This window comes from Saccopteryx bilineata, chromosome 3 (genome assembly GCF_036850765.1).
Source record: "Saccopteryx bilineata isolate mSacBil1 chromosome 3, mSacBil1_pri_phased_curated, whole genome shotgun sequence".
NCBI classification, from domain to species: domain Eukaryota; kingdom Metazoa; phylum Chordata; class Mammalia; order Chiroptera; family Emballonuridae; genus Saccopteryx; species Saccopteryx bilineata.
In genome coordinates, this window is record NC_089492.1 from 269,745,030 (window position 1) to 269,762,236 (window position 17,207).

Here is a 17,207-nt window from a genome sequence, read left to right on the forward strand (position 1 = left end):
TATGTATATGCTCATCCATTCAGTCACTCATTCTTTCATTAAACAAATATTTAAATACATACTATATATATACTGCGCCATACAGAAAGCAGCAGGTGAGGGGAACATCGTCTACTCGAGGCCGCTGTCAGTGACCAGGGTGAAGTTGAAGGCCAGGGGTCTGGGGGCTTACGACTGTGTGTTTTGTAACAGTTTTAGGACTGGCATTCTGGGCTGGAAGCAGCCACCTCAAAGTTTTTACAGCCCGGCCTTTTTGTTATCTCAAGCCCTATTTTTATCTTCCAGACAAACTGCATTTATTAAGTCATAACTTTCCCCCCATTTTTATTAAGCACAGACATCTGTACTTGCCTGATGGGTCTCCAGATCAGTGTGATAAGGAATTTACAATGAATGTTTATAGTGAGCTGACAAAATTTCAGCCAAAAGCCAGGACACCAGACATTCTGGTTTGCTTGGGGGACCTTATGGGTAATAGTGTGATAATCCTTTTGTTTTGGGGGGTGAGATAAGAACTCCAGGCCCTAAGCAGGGCTCCCCTCCCTTCAGTGGATGGTTGGGAAAAGAAACTTGGGCTGTTTGGCAGCTCAGTGAGGCCCAGCAAATATGTTGAGCTCAGCAGTTCAGTCCCATTGTCACAGAATTAGATGGAATCAGTTCCCAAAGGCCAGCCACAACCCAGGGCTGGGGTCCCTCCACGGCCCCACTGTGAGGTCAGCCTCTGCTTGGCAGTCTCCAATGACAAGGAACTCAGTGCCTCTCCAGGTAGCTCATTCGTCATGCCAACCTTTAGATACCGGGAATCTGTCACCGCATTTCTGCCAAGTCCTGGACTCAAGTAGCTCTTCGCTGAGCATCTCTCCCCTTGTCATCCTGGTCACCTCCCCTGGAGGTCACCCTGCTTTGGAGGCCTAAGGCTCAGCATGGCTCTGGATTCAACCAGCAGAGAATAGAGTAAAAACTGTTGCCATAAGGGGGGAAGCTTCTGTTGTTCCCACTGAGCCAAGTGTCTACTGAAACACATCTTTAGAACGATGCCAATCAAAAATAGCCTTGTGCTCAGCTGGGGCTGAGGAGCCCGGGACCTAGGTTGGTCCTTGTGGGCATGGTTGGTTCTGAGCTTGGGGGCCAGCTCTCACACCTCGTTCTGCACACTGCACACTCCAAGCCTGGCTGCAAACTTGACAAACAGCTTTGGACCCTAAGGCCACAGGAGTCCGAAATGAGTAGGACAGCCCAGCCCGCCTGGCCACAACTGCACATCTGTGGAAATGTCCTCAAGAGCAGGCTGCTAAATCATCTGGAGAGTAGGGTGACAGACAACACCTTCCACCTGCCCTGGTGGTGCCTAAGAGGAGGGCGCTGAAGCATTCCTGGGCTGGGCCCTGGCAGGACCATGGCTCTGCCCCACTTCCTGAGGGCTGAGGTCAGGGGGAGCCCACAGCTTCATTAATCAGGTTAAGCAGACCTGGTGGTGCGCACGGCTGCACTGGCCTCTGCCAGATGTCTCCCGCTGCTCTCGGCAGGGCAGTGCTGCAGGCTGGTTCCACCTCCTCCTCTGGCAACAAGGATCAGGGCCTCTGGCAGCCCTCTAATCATCTCAGTGGCAGATGGAGAACATCTAGCCAAGTCTGTGGCTTTCTCTTTATCCTGTGAGTTCAACAGAGAATAAACTCCAGCCCTGATTTCTAAGAAGGTGAAGATAATAGTACGTCAGTCTGTTAACTCTGCTGTCTGCCTACCCTATCCGCCTTATCTTCCGTAGGCCACTGGGCCATGAGCAGACAGATGTGTCACAGATTGAGGTCCTGGGCGTCAGAAAACTGGCAGTGCCTGAGGAAGCAGGACCACGTGTGCTCTGAGGCCTGGCCAGGAGCCCTTCTGGAGCCAGTGTATTGGGGGATGGGAGGCGGGAGTAGTCAGCAGATAACAGCATCCCGGTGCTGCGCTGTCTTCCCCATCCTTTGCCCCCACACACCGCCTTCCCCACCTTCCTTGCTCCTAGCCTGAGCAGCACAGATTTTGTGCAATGACAAGGAAAGGGAACATTCAGTGCCAGGCTTTTAATTACAATTGCTTTGGGCTGCTGGCCTCCACGTCAAATGGTCACATGGAAAGTGTTTTATCACACTACAAAGCCACGAGGATCCAGTCCATGGTGCGTGCACTTGGCACCTGGTGAGGGTGGGGCTCTTCCCGCAGGGGAAGGGCTGGGCCCAGCTTCGTTTAGGGGCAGCAGAGCAGGGCTGCTCCTAAGCAGCCTGGGCTTGAGAGAGCCGCTGGGCCCGGTGGAAATGCTGCTGGGGCCCTTCCAGTGGACTTGAGAAAGGCCTGCAGTCGGGTAGGAGAGGGGTCTTTGGGAAGAAGGCCAAGCTCTGGGAGGATGATAAGGATCGATGGTACTGTGAGGTATAGCCAAGTGAGAGGAATACAATGATAATCTTGTCCATAACACTTTACAAAGAGCTTTCCACTTTCTTGAACATGCTTAATCTTCACATCAATCCTGTTTAGGGGACACTGCTCAGAGAAGGGACGGTACTTGCCCAGAGTCAGTCAGGTAGAAAACCAGGACCAGAATGCTGGCCTCGCACTGCATTCAGCATTCTTTCCGCCAGGAGTCAGAGCTGGGCCCCCGGGAGCCCAGCAGCAGCCCGTGCAGGGAACAGGCTGCACCCCACGGAGCCACCAGGGCAGCCCTCGCTCAAGGCAGCACCGTGGTGACGCTGGTGAGCACCACGTGCTCTGAGACTTTGGAGACGGAACACCGGCTCTGCAAGGACAAGGACTTGTGCCTGGCAGAGGAGCGAGGACTGGGGGCCTTCAGAGAGCCGCAGGGTCCCAGGCCAGGCAGGCAGCAGGAGAAGGCAGCTTTAAACTGCTCCCGGAATTTGCCTTGGTTGAGAGAAGACACAGCTATAAGAAGATGGATGCGGCAGGAAGGGGCCTTGGGCCCAGGGACAACCACGCAGCTCAGACCAGGCTGCCTATGAGGGGGCAGGAGGGAAGAATAGAGCTGGGTTGAAGAGAGCTTCAGGGCCACCTCCTCACTGCCAGGGAGAGAGAACAGAGGCCCCGGAGCCGGTTCCCAAGAAGAAATGCAATTTTTATCTGATTCCTTGACTGCACTCTGGCTCTGAGCCCAAGTCTAAACAGGGTGTCTGGCTCAGGGGACTCAGATCACCTCTGTCCCTCGTGGTGTGTAGGTGCAGGGCCTCAGGGCTCACCTAGGCTTTTCCATCTCTGTCCCAAGGTAAGGAAAAGGACAGCAGCAGCAGCCCGCATACCAGGCACCATGCTGGGTGCCTCAGCACCCAGAGAGGCTGGGTGGGGCCCTTCATCCTCCTGTCACAGAGGAGACACAGGTGCACTGGCTTACCCAAGGCCATCCACCTAGAAGTGGGCCCTAGTTCTAACACTAAAGCCCTTTGTTTAAAGGGGAAGACACAGTGGAGAAGGAGGGCCTGCCAACTTCTGCATGTTCATCAAAAGGACACCAGGGAAACAGTATCTGGAACCGGAACCCCCTCGATCATTTCAGGTGCCCAGCAGAGGGCCAAGCACACAGTAGGCGCTCAGTAAATGCAGACCAAACAGAGGCATGTAGCATGTCATCTGCCGCAGCACTCTTCTGTTCTCTCCTCTGAGTGGAAACTGCCAGCCTTTGAGTAATCCTTGAGTCTCGTTGAGGGTTATAATATTGACCCCTGGTTCCTTTTAATCTTTTCTTGAAGATTATTTTTGTCCAGGCTTGGACAGTCATCTGGACCAGTTCTTTAGGCCATGTCCCAGAGTTAAGAGATCTGGTGAGTCACACGTTTGCTGGGCTAGGGTGGGGAGCTGGGCATGCACCCTGAAATGGAACTAGAAGGAGGGCGTGGGAACTGTGGGACAGCAGAGAGGAGGCCTGGGTTGGGTAGGGGACCAGGAGGGCTGGGTTTCCAGAGGGAGGAGCAAAAGAGCTGACGCTGGAAGAGGGTGGATCCAGGGGGTAGCGCCTCAAATTCTGACTCCTCTGCCAGTGTGTCTAGCTGGGCATGGGGCAGCTCTCTCCCTGTCCAGGACTGCCTCCGCTGGTGACTCTCCCTTTGCCCTGATGCCTCATTCATGCAGTCATCCCTCAGGCCCTCCTCCCACAGGCCCGGCTCCCTCTGGAGCCCTGTTGACCAGACAGCTGAGTGGAGGTCCTGCCCTGCGGGCACCTGGCAGGGTGGAGATGAGCTGGCCAGGCTGCTGTCCTTCCCACCCACTCACTGGTCTGCATAATCTGCAAAGCTGGGTCCTGGGTGCTGCTCAGCTTTCTTTGGCCTCAGTTGGGAGTGTGGCCAGTCTCCCACTCAGACCAGAGCTCCTGGGTGGGGTTAAGTCTTCCGCCTGAGTGGGAGTCACCAGAACAGGGTCACGATTTCCAGGAAGGAGCAGTTATCTTGCCCCCTACCTACCGCCATCCTTTATGTAGTCTGGACTGGGGACAGGGAGACTATTGTCCTGGGGACGACTGCTGCCCTCAGGCACTGCCTCCCCAGCCCACTCACCACTGAGGAAGTTGTAGATGATGGGGTTGGCAGCGCTGTTGGCATACACCAGCCAATGGGCGAAGGTGAAGCAGGCATAGACGGATTCTCGGTCACTGGCTTGGCGGAACAACCCGAACACCCTGGGACCAGGGTGGGGACGACAGCCAGAAATAGGGAAGACATATGTATGTGAGTTGCTCATAGAATTCAAGATACAGGGCTATAAAGTACAGGAGTTCCTGCCCTTCCATCTACCCGGTGGCCCTTCCCTGGGCCTGAGTCTGGGGTCTTGACCAGTTTTGGGTTCTTGAACAGAGAGTATAACTAGAGTGGGCCCAGGGAGAGGCACCAGGGCTCATCTGCTCAGTCACCAGTTATCTGATCCCCTGGGTCTCCCCATCCACGTTTTCATCCATCCTCACAGCAACATGATGAGTCATAGACACTATCCATTTTTCAAAAAGGGAAACAAGCTCAGAGAAGTCAAGTGACAGGCCCAAGATCACTCAGCAAGGAAGTTGCCAAGCACAAACACACTGAGATTGTCTCGTGTCAGTCAGCCCATGTTCTTCCCTGCACCCCGCGGCCTCTCGCCTGCTGTGCCCCCGTGCTCCCTCTGCTTAGCATGCTGGTCCTCCTGCAGGGCTTGGTACCTCGCTTTGGCTCTCTGCCAAATGCCACTTCCTCTGAGAGGCCTTTTTATTTTTTAATAACCATATTTTTAAAAAGATTTTTTTTGTAAAACCTCACCTATCACCGTCACTCTCTATGCACTTACCCTATTTTACTTTTCTTCATAGCCATTATCTACCTGGCTTTATATGTTTATTTCTCCCTCCCACTGGATGTAGCTTCCCTGAAGGCAAGGACTGTCTTGAGCACTGCTCATGGTGTTCCCAGCCCTACCATCTGACAACTGAGTTTTCACAGTAGCCCTAGGAGGTCAGCACTGTTAATTTTTCACATGTTACAGAGGAAGAGACTGAGGCTCAGAGAAGAGAAAGGACCTGCCCCAAGGTCACACCATGGCCTTGGGATGGAGCCAGGTCTTTCTCCAAAGCAGAGGGAGTCCTTCCTCAGCCCCCCACAACCACGCCTTCACCCCAACCCCTCTCTCCGAGAGCTCTCACCTCTTCAGGACGTTGAGGACACTGATGGGCAGGTAGCAGAGGGCAAAGACCAGCAGCACCACCATCAGCATCTTGGCTGTCTTCCTCCGAGCACGTATCTGTTTCACCTCAGCCAGGAAGGCCCGGGCCCGCAGCGGGGGCTCTGCGCCCACGTTCTGCCCCTGCTCCTCCGTCTGGTCTGAGGACCGCTTCCAGTTCCTCACCAGGGCCGACGTGGTGCCGGGGATCTGTCCGCGCACAGAGACAGCAATGGTGGGAGGAGCTCGTTGGGAGGTCAGTCCTCTTTGCTGGGCCCTGCTTGGGCCGGACCCTGGGGCAGGTGGAGGGGGGTGAAGGGAAGAAACCCCTGCAATAGGAAGGAGCCTAATATTCCTGATAGAGACCAACACTCTGGACTGATGGTGCACAACCTACTTTTATTTTCCATTAGCTCATTATGAGGCTCCACCGTCTTTGGGAAAGGTTGTTGACCCTCTGTTACAGATGAGGCAACTGAAACTCAGTGATGCAGGGGACCCTTGACAACATCCTCCCAGCGCCCATCCATCCTCCTTAGATTACCATCTCTGTCAGACCTAGGGGGCGGGGTGGAGGTGAATTGTGCCTCCTTCTGGCCCATGCCTGCCTGTAGGGAACCTTTGGTAAGGGGTAAGCAGGTGAGCAGCATGGAATGGCCTGGGCCTCAGGGCACAGGTCCCGCCCTGGGTCGGTGCCCATAAACCTGTCATGGTCCCAGGCCCCTGGAGCAGCCATAGATTTCCCCGAAGCCTCTCCTACCACTGGACACCTGAATCACCCACAATACAGGGCATGAGGCTAGAGTCCAGGAAACTTGGGGTCTAGGGCTAGCTCAGCCATTCATGAGCTATGTGACCTTGGCCAACTCACTGTCTTTTCCTGAGCTTTAGTTCTCCTGTCCGTTAGACGAGGAGAGTGACTGCTGCCATCTTGACTGGGGGCTGTGAGGAGCAGGTGTTGGCGGAGTGAAAGGCTGGTCATGTTCTAGTCTACATGCTCTCACTGCCCAGATACTGGCCCAGGAATCACTCCTGCTGGTGCCAGGGGCCTCTGAGTACACTCCTACCCCCACAGAAAAGCCCCACAGAACCTGCCATGGGTGAGTTTGTGCGAGAGGAAAGAAGGCGGGCCCTGGAACCAGAGAGGTTCCACACTCATTGGCTGTGGCGAGTTGGTTGCCATTACTCAGCATCGCTGCTTTGGTTAGATGGTTGTGAAGACATTGGGAGCAAAGTGCATAATTTGGCAAGCAACATGGAGGTGCCTCTATTGTGGCACTGACCAGAGCACTGAAGCCCACCAGTCTGGGTTTGACTCCCTGACCTTCCCCTCTCTGGCTGAGGGATTTGGGGAGTTGCTTTGCCTCTCTGACTCTGTTTGCTCATATATTAGGTTGGGGATAATATATGGTGGTTAAGAGGATGCAGCACTAGCTGCAAGTGCACGGTGCAGTCAGTGGCAGCTACTGATCCTAGAATGGTGTTTGACACTACGCAGTGCTAGGGTCACCTCTAGCACTTCCGGCCTTGAGTTTGAAAGTCCCTGGATCTTGCCTCTCTTGATCGCAGTCAGGACGGCATGTTCTGAAGGTAGAGGACTACTGACTCCCTTAAACCAGTGCCCTATCCCCTCCCAGCCCCGACAGTGACACCAGAGTGGGCCTCACCTGGCGACCCCAGAGCTTGCGGAAGATCTGGAAATAAGCCATGGCCATGAGGCCCAGCGGGGCCAGGTAGGTGACAATGAAGAAGCAACTGTGGTAAATCTTGGGATAGAATTCATCTGCAGGGGTCAAAGATACAAAGGTTGGGCCCTCAGCCTACCCTGCTTGGCAATGACAACTGGTTCCAGCTATGGCCAAAGCAAGCAGCTGGGCCCCATACAGGCATCATGGCAGAGAGCCCCTGGAGTTGCCCGATCTGAGTGTGCCCATCCCGGAGGACCCCTCGCTAGCAGATGTCTATACTAGAGGAGGTACCCACCCTGAAGGTATCCTCGGTAGATGCCTGCTATAAAGTGTCATCTCAGTTAACACCCTGGGTGTTCTGACAGATGCCTGCCCTAGGGGGGTGTGCCCCAGAGGTGCCCACTCGGGAATGCCTGCCCAAGGCTACCACCGTTACCTGCCCAGCGTTCGTCGCAGACAGAGAAGAGCCAGGTACGGTTGGCTAGCTCGGGCAGCACGCTGCTGCATTCCATGACAGCAGCCTGGGGCACCATGACAGCCAGCGACACAGCCCAGATGCCCAGGATGGAGCCACGGGCCCGCCGGACGGTGCTCTTGAACAACAGTGGGTGGCAGATGGCATACCAGCGGTCCAGAGCGATGAAGCTGAGAGTTAGCACTGCCACGGACACAGACACAGCCTGCCCCATGGAGACACCTTGTCAGTCTTCTTGGGGGCCACTCAGAGATGTGGAGGGAGGGAGGGGGCTCACAGCCCAGAAACACTGGGCAGGCAGGTGCCGTGCCCATCCCTACTCCACCACTTGCTGGCTGTGTAGAGTTGAGCAAACCACTCCCCCTCTCTGAGCCTCACCTGTGGAATGGGAATATGCCATTCACCTAGCAGGATTCTCATGAAAATAAATGCAACCATTGATAGAAAACATCCACCTCCTGGCTTGAGAGTAGGTATTCCTTACTATAAATAACTTATACTTACGGAACTTACTACGTACCAGACATGGTTCTCATATCCTCACAACAACACCATAAGGCAGGGACTCTTGCCCCATGTTACAGATAAGAAAACTGAGGCACAGAAAGGTTAAATACCTCACCCAGGGTTGAGAATATTTAATATTCTCAGGATTGCTATAGTTAATCAGTTAATGGAAAATGTCAACAATGAGCATTCAAAAGGCATTTCCCTCTGCCCTGGGGTGGCATCCCTTCCCCAGGCTGTTAGGAGAGAGTCCCCATTCTGGGGGCAGAGAGGAGCCAAGGCCTGAGGGATGGGTGAGCATTGCCTCCCGGAGTGCCTCTGCCTTGTTGGGGAGGGGCTTTACAGCGAGGCCCCTCAAATCTGCCTGCCTTGGGATCAGGAAGCAGGCCCAGAAGGCTGTGGTGTCTGTCTGTCACTGTGGGCTGGTGCCGTGTACCTGGAGGTGACTGTGCATGTGTCCGCACATGGCTGTCTGAGTCTGTGTGTGTGATCAGGGGGATCTCTGTGTGGGTGCATGAGGCCGTGTCTGTCCTCCGGTGTGGGGCTTGATAGCCTGCACTTGCTGACAGTAGAGGAAGACAGCACATGGGTACTGAGCCACTGTGTCCTGTCTGAAAGGCGGGTCTGAGGGTCACTGAGACTTAGGGAAGGCCAAGTTTTTGTACTTGGTGTGACAGGGGATAAGGAGGGGCACCCGCAGAGCTCACCTGTAGATAGGGGATGACCTTGCAGAGGGCATGGCCAAAGAGCCAGGACTCAGTTATGTCCACCAGAAGGCTGACTGGCAGGCAGATGGCCGTCACCAGTACATCTGCCAGGGACAGGTTGACGATGAAGTAGTTGGTGACGGTCCTCATGTGGTGGTTGCGCCACACTGCCAGGCAGACTGCGGGGCGGGGCAGGGATGAGGGGGAGCCAGCGGCAGAGCCACACCCCTCCTAGCTGCAGGCCCATCAGCGAGCGCCCCTCCCACACTACCCAGCGCCGGGAGAGAGAAGCTGGAGGGAGGGGGAGAGAATCGAGGCCCAGGACTCCTTCCGGTCTGCAAGGGAACCCCGTAGCATCACAAGGACATGGGAACTTACCCAGCATGTTGCCCACAAGGGCCACGAGGAATACAGCCACGTAGGCTGCGATGAGGACCCACTCGTATTGCTTCGGGTACAGATAATCGCTCCACAGATAGCGAAGAAACTCGTCTTCGTAGTCGGGAGGCACCGGAGACGGTTCCCCGCTGGCAGTGGGGACCCCAGTCTGGGCCCCTGGGGTGGCCGAGGGCTCCATGAGCTCAGGAGCCGCTGCGGCCAAGGGGCATCCTGGGCTCCCAGGAGGGAGGGGAGCCGGGCTGGGTCTCAGCCCACTTCTCTCTGGGAACCCGGCGTCTTGCACTCAGGTCTTTTGGGGTCCCAGCCCCAAACCTCCTGAAGGAAGTGAAGGAGCGAGGAAGAAAAGAAACATTAGGTAGTGTGCCAGGCAATTTGCATATAAACTCCTTTAATTCTCACAGTTCTGTGCTGTGGGTTATGGTGGAGAGGGACAGACCGCACCCCGTCCAGCCTCGGATGCCCCATCTGTTTAATGGAGTACTGACCATACCTACCTCAAATGGAGAGTAATGAGCTCCAAAGCATGCCTAGTGCTTTACCCAGAAAGTGGTGCGGGAAGACGGCTTCCCCAATGCTAGCGAATCCTGCTTTGCAGAGATGAGATGGAAGCCCAGAGAGGTTGAGTCCCTTGCTCAAGGTCACAACGCTACTTTGCCAGGTCTGTCTGAATCCACCAAACACCACAGATTTGAGAGGGGAAGCCATCCGATTGCAACTATTCTCCCTTCAATCAATTCACAGGCCTGAATTTTTGGTTGGATAAAAGGGTCAAAGGAAGCTTTAGAGACCCAGGCCACGTCCACAAGACCGGTCCAACCCTCCTCGGTGGACACACACACGCACGCACACTCACACGCACACACGGTGAGGAAGGGGTGCAGGGAGGAACTGATGACCTATCTGGAAGTGGGTGGAGAACCCCAGACCCAGCGGCGGGGCAGCTCGGCCCCCAGACTAGCCCATCTTGAATCCCCGGGGCCGCGATGCGCCCCGGAGGCCGCCAGGGGTCGCTGGGGTCCGGCTCGCAGGACGCTCCCTCCATTCATAAATCCAGCCTCGCTCCCCGCCCCTCCTGTCTGGTTCAGACCCCTCCTTCTCCCGGGCTGGGTAGGGACGACCCTGTACTTGTGTAGGAGGGTTGCACTGGAGACCCCTTGAGACAGGGGGAAGGGGCTCCTTCATACCCCACCGAGCGTTGGCGAACCGGCTCCCTAAGCGGGACCTCCCTGCACCTCAGGAGCTGTGAGGGGGCTGCAGGGCTGGGCGGGATTGGGGGAAGAGAGCGCTTTAGGGGTTTTGCACGAACCTGCCGTGAGGAAAGCCTGCTGGGGACTCAGCTTCCCAGCGCCTAGGTTATCCCTAGAGATTTTTGGCTGCCGCCGAGGGTCGTTTGGAACCCCCACCCTGGGTCTGGGGGTCTCCCACACCCCGCACCTGTTGGCTCCGGGACCCCGGCGTCCTCGGTTGCTGATCCCCGGACCTTGCACTGGGGACTGCGCCTCCCTGCCCCGAAGGCCGGGCTCCTGGGGGTGCTGTGGCTCCAAAGCGGGCTGTGGCTGGCGCGGGCTCCGCTGGGCTGCGCGCCGCCAGCCGGGGTGGCCAGGGCGGGAGGGGCAGGGTGGGGAGGGGAGCCCCCCAGCCAGTCTCCTCTTCATGTTTCCCAGCCTCGATACCCGGAGGGCGGAGGGAAATGCTCATTCCTCCTCGTCTCCCACTTCACGCTTCCATTCATTACACTTCCGTTCATGCATCCCTCTGTTTAATCATACCTTTCACATTCATTCAATATTTCTGCCTCCTGCCACTCCGCATTCAGAGCGCACCTACTGTGTGCTGGCGGGCCCTGCCTGAACAACTTCGGAGAGTCACGGAGCAGAGGGGATCCTAGCTCCACCTCTCTTCGCTGCCCCACCTAACTGAGGAGGAGGATGGCACAGGTGGGTCACAGAGTGAGAGACGCCTGCACTACCTCCAGCCAAGCTCTAGCTGAGGTTGGAGCTGGCTGGAGCTGCTAGCTCCCAGTGACGTGAGAGGCCCTGCGCCCATCTCCCAGCCGCAAATATCCCCGCCGCCAATCATTTTTGTTCATACCTATGTTCCCCTTCTCAAAACAGACACCATAGGTGGGGGTAGGAAGTAGAAAGTCAGAGGGGTGATTGCTTAACAAACATTTACTAAGCAGTGTGCCAGGCAATGAGATACAATAATAAAGCTGCCACTTGTATAGTCCGGTGAGATAGTTGTTCTTGTCCCCATTTTATAGATGAAAACATTGCGCTCTTGTGGTTCAGTGACTTGCCCAAAGTCACACCGCAGAGGCACAGTTGGGATTCAAGCCTGAGAGCTTCTCTCCAGGTTTATCTGCCTCCTCACCAGACAGAAGAGCCCAGGCTGGCCTGAAGTTCTCTATGGTGTGAGGAGAGCTGTGAGGGAACCCAAGGGGGCTGTGAGGCACAGGACAGACTGATTCAGTCAGGACATCAGGTCAGGCTTCCTAGAGCAGGAACCAGCACATGCAGATCTGAAGAATGAGAAGGCGGCTCTGCCCAAGGATTGTGATAGCAGCAGAGAAAATTCAAGGTAGAAGAAACAGCAGGTGCAAAGATTTGGAGTTCAGGCCTTCTGGGAAACATAGTAGGTGAAGGGTGACCTCCAGGCATCAGGCAGTCACCTTGGCTGTCTCTTGCCTCAGGACAGGACCTGCCTAGCACATCAGACCTACTCTCCCCTCCCTCTGCCCCCCCCCAGGTGATGCCCGAAATGTAACCTCTATCTTCCCTATTGCAACCAAAGCTCCCTTTCAAAGCTCTGGAGCTGTGCTGTTAGGAGAGCTGGGGTGGCACAGGGGGGATAGGACCTTCCCCCTTCCAGAGCAGGAGGGAGAAGTGGAGGTAACCCTAAGGCAGACGCTGTCCTGGGCAGACACTGCATCTGCACAGAGGATGATGTGTCATGGATCCCTCTGGCTGCAAAGCTCTGTCCTGCCTGCCCAGGTGCTGGCAGAGGTAGGGGAGGGATGAGGCAACACAGAGGAATGGCTGGTGTGTGTGTGTGTGTGTGTGTGCACGCGCGCGCCATTTCCCTGCACTTGAGCCTGCGCATATGTGTGTGTGTGAGTGTCTGTATTCGAGTAAGGGCTGTGAGTGTTTGGGGAATCCATGTGTGTGTTTGTGTCTCTGAGTGTGCGTGTGGATAGGGGACAGGCTCTGGTTGATGACTAGGTAGGGGAGGTCACCCTGTGTGGGATGTGTCTGGATAGGTGTCTGTGTGTATTTGGTGTGTCGGTGTTTTTATATTCTGAGGAATGTGTGTGTGTGTGTGTAGGTGTCTGTTTCTATGTGTCTGGATGCACAGCATGGCTTTGACGAACATTGGCTTCCCAGTGTGTTCCCTGTGAGTGTGGGCATGCCTTTGTCCACGGCTCTGTAAGCGTGTGTATGTGGAAGTTGGTATGTCTGCCCCTACAGGGATGACTCATCTAATCCCCCCACGCTCACCCCGCCATCTAAAGCTGCTGGAGTCTTTGCCATGAGGGGAGAGGGCTGCAGTACCTGCGGGATGGGAGGTAGATCACAGGAGACGCTGAAATGACAGTTGCAGATGTGATGTGAAAGGCACAGACGCGTGTGTGCGTGTGGGCGTGGGCGGAGGGCACCAACGAGCCAGCACAGCCAGGCTTAGAGCTCAGCTCGTAGTTCAGGACTCCACAATTCAGGCACCCTGGGCTGGAGTGAGCAGGGGCTCCCTGGGCCCCCCCCAAATCCTTATATAGGGGTGCATGTGTCTGTGGGGAAGGAGACCAACACACAGTGGGAGAATCTACCCTCTCACCCGCAGTATCCACTTTTACAGAACCAGTTCCATCCATCCTTAAGAGGGATTCCATTGCCAACCCCTCTTCACCCAGTGGTACCCAGAGATGGCTGCTCCCCAGGACAAAGCACCGGGAGTGGTTCCTGCTACCCCGAGGTGGCAGATCTTTCTTCCTCCTGTATCAGACCCTGGCCAGGCAGGAGGCTCAGGGTCCCCAGGTCCCTCTGGTCCTGAGTCTGGCTCCCTCAGCCACAGTGGGGCAGGGGGTGACCAGATATTCATCCTAGATGGGCATTAGGAAGAGACCCCAGGTGCAGACTCAGAGGGGGCCCAAGGGGGGCCAGTAACGCTATGGAGACCCACAAGGAGCTGTGGTGTTTTGGTCCTTGGGCCCAACAGCACGGGCCTCTGGGAGCTGCTGGCAAAGTGCCATGTCAAGGGACCCAGGGACCTCATGTCCTCCATTTCCAGGCTGGTCACTCAGTCCTGACACCTCCTCCACCCAGGGAGGGTGGCCTGAAGCCTTGCTTTGCCCGAGCTGTCTGTCACCCGGTGGCCACATGACCTCTTGTTGATCTAATCCTGAGCCTCTGAGCCACAGATCCCTGTCACATCCATCTTTGTCAGCCCCAGCACTGGCCCCAGGTGCTATCCCCTTTCCCTTCCAATTCCAGTGTGACTTCAAGTAACCTCTGTCTGGCTAGGGCTAGAGTAATCGAAATGTAATTAGGTTTTCAACTTGCTAATGCTGCCACAGACCTGGGATGTGGATGGGAACTCTCTGGGCAGGGCAGAGGTGCTTTTCGGAAGGACGGAGATCAGAAAACAAGCAGAGGTGTGGGGTGGGGTGCGGGAGGGCCAGCAGTCACTGGGCTGTGGGCCTGGAAGGGGGATTCTGGTCAGGCCACTGAGGCAGTGGGGACGTTTTGGTCCTTGGGTCCAACGGCTCTGGCCCCTGGAGCCCCATGGGAAAGACTCAGGGACCTCATGGTGCTTAACCTTTGTGCTTCTTCTCCCTGGGGAGGGTTGGCCCTCTTTCAGGGTTTGGGTGAACCAACATCCATGTGAGTACAGGAGGCTCAGGGCCCAGAGTCCAGTGTCTTGGGGGCTTCACAAGCTTGAGGGCATCTTTAAACTATGGGCAGGGGCAAGAGGGAAGGTGCTGGAGACAGCAGTCTTCTATCTGTTCCTTCAGTCAGATCCTTAGTCAACGAACACTGGCAGGTGGACTGCAGAGACGGGGGCCCTGCTGGTTAGGCTGGGGGACCCCAGGTAAGCAAATGGCTGGGTGTGGGCATGAAATGCATTAGGAGGGGAGCCCGTGTAGTCAGGGCAGGGGGGGCCAGGTTGAGACTGGAGCCCACAATGATAGTGCATGTGAACGCAAAGGAAAAACAAGCCAAACACCCCTGTCTGTTAAGTCTAGTGTGTGTATTTTTGTTTTTGTTTTTGTTTTAGTGTGAGAGAGAGAGGAACAGACAGGAACAGATAGGCTGGAAGGGAGAGAGATTAGAAGCATCAGTTCTTCATTGTGGCATCTTAGTTGTTCATTGATTGCTTTCTCATATGTGCAGAGCAAGTGACCCCTTGCTCAAGCCGTCGACCTTAGGCTCGAGCCAGCAACCAGGGGGTCATGTCTATGATCTCATGCTCAAGCTGGCGACCCTGCGCTCAAGCTGGTGAGCCCGTGCTCAAGCCAGCGACCTCAGGATGTCGAACTTGGGTCCTCAGCATCCCTGTCTGATGCTCTATCCACTGTGCCACCACCTGGTCAAGCTAAGTCTAGTGTTGAAAGGAGGTTAGGAACACAGGATTGGGGGCCAGAAAGGCCAGAAAGTTCCTGACTCTGTTGCTTCCAGCTGTGTGATCTTAGACTAGTCACTATACCTCTGTGACAGGCTGGGTAATGGCCCCCCAAAGATGTTCACATCCCCGCCAAAACAACGTTCACATCCTAACCCCTGGAACCTGTGAATATGGTTCAAGGCAAAAGGGACTTTGCAGATGTGACAAAGTTAAACATCTCGAGACGAGGAGACTATCCTGGGTTATCCAGATGGGCCCATTGTAATTACAAGGGTTCTTTTAGGAGGAAGGCAGGAGGGTCAGGAAGAGAAGAAGTGATGGTGAAGACGAGGTTGGAGCGATGCCAATGCTGGAAGGAGCCATGAGCCAAGGAGTGTGGGTGACTCCTAGAAGCTGGAAAAGACACCAGATTCTGCCCCAGAGCCTCCAGAAGGAACACAGCCCTGGCGAGTCCTTGATTTTAGCCTCAGAAGATTCATTGTAGACTTTGAATATCCAGAAGTGTTAGAGAAAAAAATTGTGTTGTTTTAAGCCACTAAGTTAGTGATAATCGTTACAGCAGCCATAGGACTCTTATATAAACAACCTCTCTGTGCCGCGCTTCACTGGTTATAAGGCAAGAGCCCCAGGAGCCTTGGCCATATCAAGTTGTGGAAGGGTTCACGCAATGGCAGGTGTGCAGAGCCACAGGGGCTGGGCACCAGCAAGATGGAGACTCATACTGGTTTAAAAATCATTTAATATTAAAAAAAAAAAACAGAGAGGTCACCATGGGAAGAATCAGGACTTTGTCAGACATCCTTATGCTTATCTTGTCATTTGGTATTTATTTTGAGTCATATGTGGTACAGGAGGCTGCTAAAGATCTAAATCATAAAATAATAAGAAGTCATATTAGTAATAAATGATGATGTGACGGTTATTTTGAAACAGGAACACCCAAGGAGAAAGAAAAGGAGCAGGCTGATTTTTCTGGGAGATACTTTATCTTGTGTGTGTGTGTGTGTGTGTGTGTGTGCGCGCGTGCGCGCGTGCACGCACATGTGTGTAGACTGGTGGGTTTTGAGCTATGTCCTGAATTACTGGATATTTGTGGGAAATATTTAATAGGACAGACGAAGACCAACATGAACAGAAAAAAAGTTTCAGAGGCAACTTGCACTGGGTTTTGAGGGATGAATAGGAGTTTAAAGATGAGCTTTAAGTGAATCACGCTAGGCAGGAGTGGGAGAGGAAGAAGGGGTGAGAGTCCAAACATAGAATTCTGAGGGGACAGCATGAATAAAGGGCTGTTCTGGGGCCACCGTAAACACTAGTTTGGCCTGACAGTGCTCCCATGAAGGGGAGCAATGAGAAATAGACAGGTAAATAAAGGGCTGGCCTTGAGTCTAGGCTGAGGGTGTTGACTCAATTCCAAAAGCAGGAAGAACACAGAAGGTTTAAGCAAGTTGTGATTTGGACAGATTGGCCGTCAGGCCCTCAACTTAAAAACATTTGAAATAAATAAAGAGTATATTTTCCCTTGTAAAAGATTCAAACTGTAATAAAATAAAGTAAAATGATTATTTTTTAATTTTGTAGAATAGCTAGTGACTCCTGTATTAGAATACAATTACTGTAACAAAGACTCTCCAGAAGACAGTGGCTTAGAAACATGGAAGTTTATTTTTCTTTTCTTTTTTTTAAGATTTTTATTTATTTTAGAGAGGGGAGAGAGAGAGAGAGAAGGGAGGAAGAGCAGGAAACATCAACTCCCATATGTGCCTTGACCAGGCAAGCCCAGGGTTTTGAACTGGCAACCTCAGCATTCCAGGTCAATGCCCTATCCACTGCGCCACCACAGGTCAGATGGAAGTTTATTTTTCTTTGCAGACCATCCAGGGCTGGCCAGGTGGCTCTACCTCAGAATTATATCAGGAAGTTATAATTCTGCCAGAATAGAAGACGATCTCAGTTATGAGCACAGGTTCTGGTGCTAGACTGTCCAGGTTTAAATAATGGGTCTGCCACTTATAAGCTGTGTGACCCTGGACATTTTACTTAACTTCTCTGTGCTTGAGTTCCATCATCTGTAAAATGGGGATAATGTAGTGCCACTAAGTTTATGCTAATTTATTATAAGAACAATAAGAAATTAATATACATCCT

At 54.1% G+C, this 17,207-nt stretch overlaps 1 protein-coding gene across 1 annotated transcript; it reads right to left on the reverse strand.

Annotated features, from left to right (window-relative positions):
- Positions 1-2,118: 2,118 nt before the first annotated feature.
- On the reverse strand, positions 2,119-10,104 carry HCRTR1 (hypocretin receptor 1). The gene is made up of 8 exons (XM_066265102.1): positions 9,935-10,104; positions 9,420-9,755; positions 9,042-9,220; positions 7,789-8,032; positions 7,332-7,447; positions 5,648-5,874; positions 4,536-4,657; positions 2,119-2,895 (listed from the first exon to the last, which is right to left on the reverse strand). The coding sequence occupies exons 2-8, from the start codon at positions 9,616-9,618 to the stop codon at positions 2,705-2,707; spliced, it is 1,278 nt and encodes a 425-aa protein (XP_066121199.1). The 5' UTR covers positions 9,619-9,755; positions 9,935-10,104; the 3' UTR covers positions 2,119-2,704.
- Between the last annotated feature and the right edge of the window lie 7,103 nt (positions 10,105-17,207).